Source organism: Eublepharis macularius, chromosome 9 (genome assembly GCF_028583425.1).
Source record: "Eublepharis macularius isolate TG4126 chromosome 9, MPM_Emac_v1.0, whole genome shotgun sequence".
NCBI classification, from domain to species: domain Eukaryota; kingdom Metazoa; phylum Chordata; class Lepidosauria; order Squamata; family Eublepharidae; genus Eublepharis; species Eublepharis macularius.
In genome coordinates this window covers 15,098,134-15,109,709 of record NC_072798.1, presented here as the reverse complement: position 1 = coordinate 15,109,709, position 11,576 = coordinate 15,098,134, and the positions used below count along the sequence as shown (strand labels likewise).

The 11,576-nt window shown below is 44.8% G+C and overlaps 1 protein-coding gene across 2 annotated transcripts in view; it reads left to right on the top strand.

Moving 5' to 3' along the window:
* Window positions 1–4,567: 4,567 nt before the first annotated feature.
* The window catches only part of BCAT1 (branched chain amino acid transaminase 1), a 79,958-nt gene continuing 72,949 nt past the window's right edge, over window positions 4,568–11,576 (top strand). For both annotated transcript variants that reach the window (XM_054989281.1, XM_054989283.1), the window contains exon 1: window positions 4,568–4,724. In XM_054989281.1, the coding sequence (XP_054845256.1) occupies window positions 4,719–4,724 (6 nt within the window). In that variant the 5' untranslated portion in view covers window positions 4,568–4,718. The remainder of the gene's footprint in view (window positions 4,725–11,576) is intronic.

Genomic DNA, 11,576 nt, shown 5'->3' with positions numbered 1-11,576 from the left:
TCCTCCTCTGTTGTAAGCCCCAAATGGAAGAGAAAGAGAGACACAATTCAGTGTAACCTACCTCGCAAGGTGATTGTGAGGATAAGATGTGGGAGAGAATGATAGCAAGCCCCTTGGGGGAGAAAAACAAGGTATAAGTGAAGTAAATCCAAGTTTAGATGCCATGGAAGCTCCCTGGGAAACCTTGGGCCAATCATGCACACAGCCTAACCTATCTCATAGAGCTGCGAGGATAAAATGGAGGAGAGGAAAATACCGTAAACTACTTTGTGTCCCCACTGGGAAGAAAAGGGGGGTACAAATGAAGTAAACATTTTACCCGATTCCCACTTGTCTCTGCAGTGCTTGATCTCATGCATTTTGCTTGTCTCTCAATCTGCAGAGAGAAGTTTGGGGTTGTTTGGGGAAGGTGGCGAAAGAGCCATTTTGCCCACTACTCTGGGTACTTCCACCGGACCCAACTCATTGCATCCAGGGTCTGACTCACTCCCAACTTGGGCCGTGGAGCTTGAGGTGCAGCTATGCCTCTGAGCATCGTTGGAGGGCAGGCAGGATTACGAGGAATGATAACTTTCATTTGGAGATTTCTGCATGCAAAGTGCCATGGTGCTTAAATATGGTCAAAAGGAAGGCCCAAGTGGCACATCAAACAAAATTGCTGAAATTGAGTTTATTTGCAAATTTGGAACAATGGAGCCTCCAGGGTTGAATCAGGACATAGACTTTTTCTTGCATTACAAACAGGGCTTTTTTTCAGTGGGAACGCGGGGAACGGAGTTCTGGAACCTCTTGAAAATGGTCACATGGCTGGTGGCCCCGCCCCCTGATCTCTAGACAGAGGGGAGTTTGGATTGCCGGCGCAGAGGGCAATCTCAACTCCCCTCTGTCTGGAGATCAGGGGGCGGGGCCACCAGCCATGTGACTATTTTCTTCAAGGGCAACCCACTGAGTTCCACCACCTCTTTTCCCAGAAAAAAAGCTCTGATTACAAATGTTAATTTTCTGTACTCTGCACTCATGCGCTATCAGGCCAATTACAACATGGATTATAGCTAGCTTCCTGACATTCTCATTTACTCCTCCCACCCTCTGCCTGGATTCTAAAGACCTCCTTCCTTTTCCCACTTCTCGTATCTGGCGAAGGCAGCGCTGACTCTCGAAACCTCATACCCTGGAAATTTAGTTGGTCTCTAAGGTGCTACTGGACCCGAATCTTGCTCATCAAAAACCAGAGTACACTTTCTGCAGCCCCCCACCCCAACCTCTTTTTCACCATTCTGCAATATAATCTGGAATGTGGCCAGGAGTTCTCAAATCTTGTGAATTTTCCTTTGATTTTTTTTTTAATATTTCCAAAATAAAAAGGGCACAGAAAAAAGAGGGGGAGTTACAGGGTCAAAGGAGGGGTAGGATTTTGCACTACAAGAGTTAAATACAGAGTACTCAAGAGTAAAATACAGAGTACTCAAAACATATCTTAATCAGAGTTAATCAATATTAAAGAATACATATACTATTCCAGCTATTGAGTATTTTCACCTTTACCTTCACAAACTAAATAAATTATGCAATCTACCTTGTCATTAATATTTGACCATTTCCATCTTATCATAGCTTTATATTCAATATTTATCACTATATGAACGTCATTCCGTAATTGCTGCACTGAATCTTGTGAATTTTAACTCTCCTCCCAAAGAACTGAGTCCTGCAAACAGCAAATAGGAGATTTTGCTAATTAAGCTCCCGTCAACCACCTTTGGTTGGCCGCTTGCTAGTTTTGTTTTCCTGAAAGCCTGCGCCACTGGCTGACAAAAAAAGATGCTATCGGCCTCCTCATTCACTGCTGGCTTATCATTTGAACGTTTCCATGGCAACGCTCCCCCTCTGCAACGACTTGCTCCTGTTTTCCTGTGCTGCACAAACCGGGGCTGCTCTCCCTGATTTCGATGTGCTCCAGGCTTCAGAGGGTTGCTGAGCCAAATTGCAATGATTCAAAACACAGCAGCAGCAGGTCGGGATGAGAGATTTGTGAAATGTGGATGGCTTGGGAGGGCTCCCCCCTTTAAGGCAACCGGAGAGGTTTGTTGTGAAGATGAAATATTTACAGTATTGCATATGCAGTTGCAAGGTTCTCAAGTCTGTTCACAAGGCAATTTTAAAACACCCCTAACACAGACCCCACTAGGGGTCACCATAGGTCAGCTATGACTTGAGGGCAGGAGTTCACAAAATCAGTACGTACAACAGCAGAAGAAGTGGTTAAGTGGTCAGGCTGCGAATCAGCATTCTGCTGGTTGGAATCCCACTGCTGCCATGAGCTCAGTGGGTGGCCTTGGGTAAGCCACTCCTCTCAGCCCCAGCTCCCCAGTTGTATGGGGCGGGGGAAAGATAATAATAACACTAACTTGTTCACCACTCTGGATGAGACATTCATCTGTCTAGAAGAGCAGTATATAAGCACTGTTGTTGTTATTAAACCATGTTTACTGAAATAACTACCCCTTCAAATGCATTTCCTCATCCTATCCAAAGCCCTTTGTAAGCAAATGGGTCTTACACCACTGTCTGGAACATGAGAGAAGATAATCACACTTTCTGGGGGGAGGTTGTGTCAGAACTCTGGGGCAATCCCTAAAAAGGCACTGCTTCTCAAGCAAAGGACCATATAGTAGTAGTAGTAATTCTATATTTGGTTGGACTTTCAGCCTACCTACTTATCCATGAAGATCCCTAAGGCTGGTTACACAAAGGAACAGCATTCTTATAGTTTATGGGTACTTCTGTTCATCTACATCCCAATTCTTATCAGGCCATAGAGAATGGGTTGCCAACTCTGGTTTTGGAAATTCCTGGAGATTTGGGGGTGGAGAGAGGAAAGGGCAGGTTTTGGGAGAGGCTCCTCAGTGGGGTATAATGTCGTAGAGCCTCAACGCCGGTGGCCATTTTCTCCAGGTGAACTGATCTCTGTAGTCAGCTGTCAGTAACTGACTTCCTTAACAGAAGCAAACTGATCTCCATATCAGAAGCTACTGTTTGCATCTACTTCTCCTTCCCCTCTCCACCTATATATCTGACCAGTTTCTTCTTGCCCTCCATGCATCTGACGAAGAGAACTGTGATTCTCAAAAGCTTATGCTACAATAAAGTTGGTTAGTCTTAAAGGTGCTACTGGACTCTTTTTGATTTTGCTACTACAGACTAACATGGCTAACTCCTCTGCATCTATGTCATTCCAGGAAAGCTCTGGGCCCTAGCCAGAGGTTGGCAGCCCAGCATTCATCCCATCTTCTGACTATTGGAGGAGGGTCAGGGCAGGCTGCTTCCATGCTCGTTGGACAATGCACTCTCAATACACTTTAGCAATCATTTGCAACTGTGATTTCCTATTTCACACAGGAAAATCCAGTTCTAAGGTGCATTGAGAGTGCATTATCCAACAATGGATAATGCCATGAGATGGTTGTGACTTGACAACGATGATGATGATACAGCATGTGTGATTTTTCCACAAAGAAAAGAGCCAGTGTGGCATAGTGGTTAGTGTCAGACTAGGATCCTGGAGACCCAGTTTCGAATCCCATCTCTGATAGGTGTCCTTGGACCACTCTCTCTCTCTCAGCCTAACTAACTTGGAGGCTTTTTGTGACAATAAAATGGAGAGGAGAAAAGAATGAAGGTGTAAGCCGCTTTGGGTCCCCGCTGGGCAGAAAGGCGGAGTAAAAATGAAGCAAATAAATCCACAACTTCCACAGCAGTGGCATCCGAACACTGGAAATGGGTGCTAGAGATGAATCCCTCCAGTCCAGCTGTTCTTTCCAAGCACAAGGACAAATTCTCCTCTCTTCCATCGATCCAAGCCCCTAGAAGATCTCCTTCAGATTCCATAGGGATGCCACTGTCAAAAGGTATTTGCAAAAGCAAATTTCAGGTAGGTAGCCCTGTTGGTCTGCAGTAGAACAGCAGGACTGGAGTCCAGTGGCACCTTGGAGAACCACAAGATTTTCAGGGTATCAAGCTTTTGAGAATCAAGGGAGAGGGAAGGAAAGGAAGTTCTGATTCTCAAAAGCTTATACCCTGCAAATCTCGTTGGTCTCTAAAGTGCCGCTGGATTCCAATCCTGGTGTTGCAAAAGCAAGAAGGCTCTCTGCACGTGGCTCAGAGGCACTCTCGGCCTCAAGCGGTAAACTTGAAAAGCACCCTGATGCTGACCAACACTAGGTTCTGCTTCCACATAAGCTGAATAATGCGCTTTCGGTCCACTTCTCAGTGCAAATGGCTGGCTTGTCCTGTTGGAAACAGGAAAACCCACTTGCCGAGGATCGCTCGACGTGGATGGAAAGTCCAGTGTCCAGCACGCGTGAAAGCAGAGAGAAAGCCGCCGAGGCGACGTTGCGTCGTTGCGCCCCTGCAAATGGTGTGGGTTTTCGCTTCTCCAAGCCGCTCCGCTACCCCCTAGCGGCGCCTGCGGGAATTGCGGCTTCCTGCCCGTGATGCAATCGGAGCAGGCGAGAATCCACCGCCGCTTCATTCTAAGCTGACTTTGCAACGTGTCCCGCCCGCGGTCTCCGGGCTTGCTTTTGCACAGGCGGCGAGCCCTTGGCCCGGGCGCTCCGTCTTTGCAAGCAGAGATCCGCCGAAGGGGCTGGGAAGGAAGACTGCAAGCAAGCCCTCCTTGCGGTTTTTAAATCTTTTTTGGACCGGATTGGGCCGTCGAGATGAAGGTAACTTGGGCATCACACAGAATATAATGTAAGATCCAGGGGGGAGGAGGAGATGCGCGCAGAGCGGCCACGTTTGCAAAGCGGTTGCTCCCCCCTTTAAAACCATGCCCGGGGGCGCATCTGCGTGCTCCGGAGAGGCTTGCGAAGGAATCGTTTCCTATTGCGCTTCTCTATTCTGTAATAGAATTTGGAGGGACGAGCTTTGGAAAGAAATAAGATCGAGGGGTGGGAGAAGCCTGATAGCATTTTGATGTGTTTTTCCCCCCCATTCATGTCTTGGGTGGGGTGTTTTGGGGTTCTGCAAAAGGATTTTATTTGGGGCTCGCTTTTTTTAAAGGCTCTGACGGGATTGCAAGGGTTAAAAGACCCAAGCGCCATGCAAAGGGGAGGGGTTGCATTTTTATCCAATGTGCCCCCTCCCCAACATTTATGGTTTTGTAATCCGACATGCTAGAAAAAGGAAATTGTAGGTTAAACCGAAATTCTGGCTGGACCGTTATTGGGGGCGTAGAGGCTTGCTTGTGGATTTCAAGAGCCCGCAAGTTTTATTTATAGATCTTTTTAGCTTTGCAAATCAATTGCTCCGAATCAGGTCAGCAAGCATCCAGCCGCTGGTAGGCAAGGTTGGAGTTAATGGAAGATATGACTTCAGTCCCCCCCACCCCTCGGCACTGACGTGAGATCCTGCCAGTATTCCCCCCCCCCCTCCCCTTCTTTGGCAACCAAGACTTTTCTAACAGATGTTCTCTAGATCCTGTTTCCTTTCGCACATTTCCTCTGCTGACTGAGATGGAGGGGAAGTCTTTCCCTCCCAAAGCATCCGGGGGCATGTGTGTGTAAAGAGGGAGCGGGCTGACTTTCTCTCCCAGTGAAAACGCAACTCCCCAAAGAAGGTCTTGTGGGCAGAAGTCTGTAAAGGAGATTAGGGACCGAATTGGCCCTAGCGTGCTGGAACCCAAGGGATCCGTTGCCAGTGAAAAGGTCACCGTGGAGTTGCATATTTGAACGGTGTGTCACTGACGGCGCTCTTGATACCCCTGGCAAGATGGAACATGACAGTTGCCAGAGGATAGCCAGTGGGCATGACTTCCTTCTAGAGAAGCTGTTCAAGGCGGTCTCTGGTTCCCACCATGCCGCAGGGTTTGCCTCTTTCCCCATTCTGTCGCTCCTTGTCATGAACGCCAGAAATATGTGCCGAGGGTGAAACGTTTCCTATCTGGCTCATCTCTGGCACAGGGCAAGAGGGGAGGAAAGCTTCACTGGTCAAAATAAACGGCGTCTGGCTGCTGCCGAAGGCACAGGAAGACGGCCAGAAGGAAACCTGCCAATCCTAACTTTAGGACGTTTAAGGGATTTGGGCCCGATAGAAGGGTTGGCAACCCCTGACACGTGAACAGTGGCCCGACACAGCATTTTGCTTGGCAGCCAGGGCTGGTTCTCTGCCCAGGCAACCAAGGCGAGCCCTCAAGGTGCATCAGGTCTGCGGCCTGGAAGGAGGCAGAAGGGCTGGCTTATGCCCGTGATCCCCTTCTGGACCCATGCTGCTGCCAGCCTGGCAGATCCGAGGACCGCCCTGAGGCACTGGTATTGCCGCTGGTGCTCAGCTCATTTGCCGTGTGTTGGGCAAAGCACAATCTTTGTCTTTCTGCCACCTCATCTGTATCGCTATGACTTGAGGGCACTCTCCATCACCACCCGTATCTCACCATACAGCATCTTTTTTTCTGATGCTTCAGCCAAAGAGCTTGGCTATCTCTGATCTTCTAAGGGTGGGCAAAAAAAGCAGGTTGGGGGAAAAGATGGATGCATGGGTAGTGGGGAGGGGGAATTGACAGAGAAAGTCAAGTGAGAAAGTAAGTTCAGAAAAAGTGGAGTTAAAAATACTTAAAAGAGAAGCATGCTGGCACAAAGAGGGTAGGATGCCAGCCTCGTGTTGTGGTTACAGTGTCAGTGCCAAAATCAATATAGCATTCTTATTTTTTGTGCTTTAGAAACCAGATAGCCAGAATGATAATACAGGTAATTAACATTTATACTATACTAAAGTATTATATTTTTTTGGCAAAGTAGACTCTAATCTACAAATGTTAAACGATGCTTGATTCATCTTTAAGGTGCCACAAGATTTGCTTTCAGTGCTGAAGGCAATTCACATACCATACATTATTTTATTATCCTTACAACAGCCCTGTAAGGTAGGCCAGTGTCCCCATATGGCAGAGGGGACACTTAGAGCCAAAACACACGTTAAGAAATACCTAGGTTCAGCACGTGTTCTCTTACCTCAAGGTTTGCCGGGATCTGTAGGCGTCCTGGAAGCTTAAAGATCTGTAGGGGTCCTGGAAGCTTAAAGTCCTGGAAGCTTAAAGGATCTGTAAGCGTCCTGGAAGCTTAAAGGCGTCCTGGAAGCTTAAAGCTTAAAATACAGGCGCCTGTATTTCCCTTCCCCTTTTTGCTGCTCTGTAAATGCTAAACTTTAAGCTTCCAGGACTCCTACAGATCCCGGCAAACCTTGAGGTAAGAGAACACGTGCTGAACCTAGGTATTTCTTAACGTGTGTTTTGGCTCTTAGAGAGAGGGAGGCATGCCCAAGGTCCTTTAGTGGATTTATGGCAGAGGAGAGATTTGAACTGGAGGTTTCCTGGGTCTTATGCCTAGGACCCACTTTAGCAACCAGATTGGTGGCATAAAATAAACTGCAAAGAAGGAAATTATATATGTGTAGGGGGAAATGGTGTATGATAGAAGAACATAGTTATGGAAGGGCAAGATAAAAAGGTGAGCAGACACATTAAGAAAGTAGAGATGACACTGAGGAGTGAAACAACTGAAATTAATTAAATCCGGTCGTTACAGTCAAGAATCCCATGGATATAGGTCATATCTAGCAATAGCAGGCTTGGTCTTGAATTTGCAGGAGAATTAATGGTTGTTTGTAGTCATGATTTCAACTTGGTTATCGTCAGCAATCTATTGTACCAACAATACCAAGAAATTGTTCTTGGGTACAGGAAAGCAGGTTCTGTTGGTCAGATGGTGAGGCCATTTGGCAGTGGGCAAGGCAGCCTAGAGAAATTGCAGGAAGATTTTAGGGAATGAAGCAACATTGATTTTTTTAGTTGTTGTGGATTTTCCGGGCTTTATGGCTGTGGTCTTGGCATGACCAAGACCACAGCCATACAGCCTGGAAAATCGACAACAACTAACGTTCTCTGGCCATGAAAGCCTTCGACAATATATTGATTTTTTTTCTTGAAGTTTGGCTGTTGTTTCTCAAACAGTGCCCGCCAACACAGTTACCCCTTCCAAGCTCATGAACTTCAATGGATTTCAAAAGATGCAACTCTGCTTAGAGTGGTTCTGAAAATGTCCTTGTCTCTAGGTTTTGAGAAGGATGCTCCCATCAGGAAAAAAAATTAACAAATGGTTCTGACATTCGCTCCTGTTTTCTTTAATACCCAAGGCACCAACAGTCTGTAAACTAAAGTGTTTAGCTATAAAGAAGATTACATCTGTATCATCTCTTTGTTGGGCTGAATAATAGATTTAAAGGGAAGCAAATAGACTTAAGGGAAAGTTGAATATGTGCCTCATGAGCATAACGATCAGCAATGGGATTCGAGGATTTTTGATGCTTTTTATTGGCTTACAAACTGCCCCTTTCATCCTGAGGCTTATGAAGATGAAACAGGGACAAGGAGGTGTTTACTAATTCCTTTCAAGGGAGATGGGACATCAAAGATATTGATGAGAAGAACCTACAACTTGTATGCTACCTGTTGCCAATTTCTGAATACGTGAAGTTGCCCTGTATTGATCAGAATTTTAGTCTATCATGACCAGTGTTGTCTGCTCTGACTAGAAAAAGCTCCCCAGGTTCTCAAGAACACGTCTTCTACATCGTCTGTTTCCTGGTTTTTTCTTTTTAACTGGAGGTGTCAGGGATTGAACCAGGGACTTTCCGCATTCAAAGCAGGTTCTCTTCTTCTAGGGTTGCCAAACTCCTGGATAGTAGAGAGTCCAGTAGCACCTTTAAGACTAACCAATTTATTTGTAGCATAAGCTTTCGAGAACCACGACTCTCTTCGTCAGATGCATGGTTCCTCAAAACTGTGGGGAATCAAACCCAGCTCTCCAAATTAGAGTCCTGCGCTCTTAACCACTACACCAAACTGGCTCTCTATGGCAAAGCATGTGCGTGGAAAGGGGATACAGCAGGTCTCTACCATGTGACATTGCTGAATAGGAAGATCTGTCCTTACTTACACTTGTAGAAAGCCGTAAGGAGGCTCAGAACCATGATGTGAGAGGCAGACAAGTAAATCCTGAGTGGTAGCTGCACAGTTTCTCTAGTACAGGGGTCCCCAACGTGGTGCTCACCTGGTGTTTTCACAAAGTGGTTAGGCCATGCAGGACTTTTGCCCAATAGGGCTTCTGATTGGCCGCTGGAGATCTGATTGGCCGTGCAGGTTAAACTAACGTTTCAGCGACAGCTGTTGCTGCAGTGATTTTTTTTTTAATTTTTATTGGATTAGAAATCAATATTATGCTCATTACAATCAATTTCCTTTATATATTCCAGTTCTAACCCCCTCCCTTCCCCCCCTGTTGTTGACTTCCAACAGTTTTCCAACCCCTTATCCCTTTTTTCCCCTACTCATTTCAAACTTATTTTATTCTATTAAACATATACTTTCGCTCTCTTCTAAGCTTATCTATTATAACACAGTGTTATCTCTATTCCCTTTCCCACTTAACTTATCCACTAAATATTACATTCCTGGCATATATTCTTTAATAATAATAATCTTTTATCTAATTTTTGTACTCTATACTCTATCTTACACATTCTAATCTCATCAATATGGGACAAACAATTTGTCCCTCATTCTACATAACGTTAAGTACTTCTATAAACATTATATACGTTCAATATAAGTCAATCAATTTAACTTATACTCTATATGTTTTTCTTTACTTCCTTCTACATATCTTATATTCATTCTGTTTTGATTATATAGTTTCTCCATTATACAGTTATCTGCCAGAAATAAAATTAGTTAATTTCTATACTGCAGCGATGTTTTTATTCCCTCTTACTTGTCTTTCCCCGTGTATTTAAAATTACCCCTCTTTCCCCCTGCACTTGGCTTTCCTCTGTGTGTGTGGCTCCGCCTCCTGTGGCAGCCATTTTGTAGTTGCGCCCAACACCACGTGTCAGAAATCTAAAGGTGCCCACAGACTTTAAAAGGTTGGGTACCCCTGTTCTAATATATTGTTTGAAAGCATATGGAACATGTGAAGCGACTTTATACTGAATCATACCATTGGTTTATCGTAGTATATTGTCTTAGACTGGCAACATTCTAGGGTTTTAGGTCAAGTTATCCCATATCATCTACTTCCACATTTTAAAAATTGGAGACGCTGGTGATTGATGCCGATTCCACACACGTTGAATAACGCACTTCCAATCCTCTTTAGAGACCATTTGGAACTGAATTTTTCGTGTGTGAAACAAAAAATCCACTTCTAAATGATTGCTAAAGTGCATTGAAAGTGCATTATCCAACGTGTGCAGAATCAGCCTCAGTGAATCTGGGTCCTTCTGCAAGCCTGGCAGATGCTCTATCACTGAGCCACAGTTCCTGCTTGGGAGAAAATAAACCTATTTAACTAGAGTATTTAACTGCAGCCTACCTCTCGTGAAATCCGGGCCAGCTAGTGTCAAAGGATTGAAGAATAAAACAGTAAGTATTACAAAGGTATTAGATAAACCTCTGGGGTATTCACACTTGAAATAATTGGGATATCCATGCTGAAAAAGATACAGAGAAGTGATATTTAAATTCTGGAAAAGAGTGAAATATCTCCTATATAAGGAAATGCTAACACGTTTTTTTATTTTAGAAAATAAACAACTGAAAGGGACATGATAGAATTGTAAAGAATCATAAGTGGACAGTGGAGACACCTGTCATAATATGAGAACTTGGGCTGCCCTATTAAAGTGTTTGTAGATTTCCTATAGACAAAAAGAAGTGCTTCTTTTGAGCAACATGCTTGTCAGTTTCACTAGCACAAGATGTCATGATAACCACTGTCTTTTAGAATAGATCCACCTTCCATGAATGTATATAACAACAATTATTAGCCACTATGGATATGGATAAATTGAACCTCCATGGACAGAAACAGTATACCTCTGGGCACTAGATATGGGGGGCAGCAAGGAAAAGCCTTTGTCTTCACACCCTGCTAGGGACAGCTTGTGCCCTCTGAAACAAAATGGTAGACCAGATAAACCTGAACCATCTTAAGTTTCTTAACGATCCAGGGGTAAACTGTTTAGAAATGTATTGAGTTCTGGAAATGTTGTGTTTGTGTTGGGCGTGTGAAATAGTTAGTCGAGGCAGGCTGGCATGACATCACCCTAGTTATGCATTCAGCTAATTGTGACCTCGGGCATTTGGACACAGCAACTGCTGCTGGCCTTATGGCTGGCGTACACAGAGAGGATTTATTAACGATAGAGTATCATTGTGGTGGAGTTAGCTTCTGTCCAGCGGAGGGCTGGAGGATGTGGTCCAGGAATTGCAAACTGGATGCAAACAGATGCAAGTAAAAGATTATCTGAGGCAGCCTGTCTGAAAGAGAATACTTGTGTATGCTGCTTAAAGCCAAGTAATACCCAATTACAAGCCTTTCCTAAAAAAGCTGATATATTAAAATAGTCCGGTGGCTGGGTGTGCACATTGTCTAGTCTCTGGTTCAAATCTCATTTCATCTGTGATTTTGCTAAGGGACTGTACAGGGCTTTTTTTCAGCAGGAACGCGGGGGAACGGAGTTCC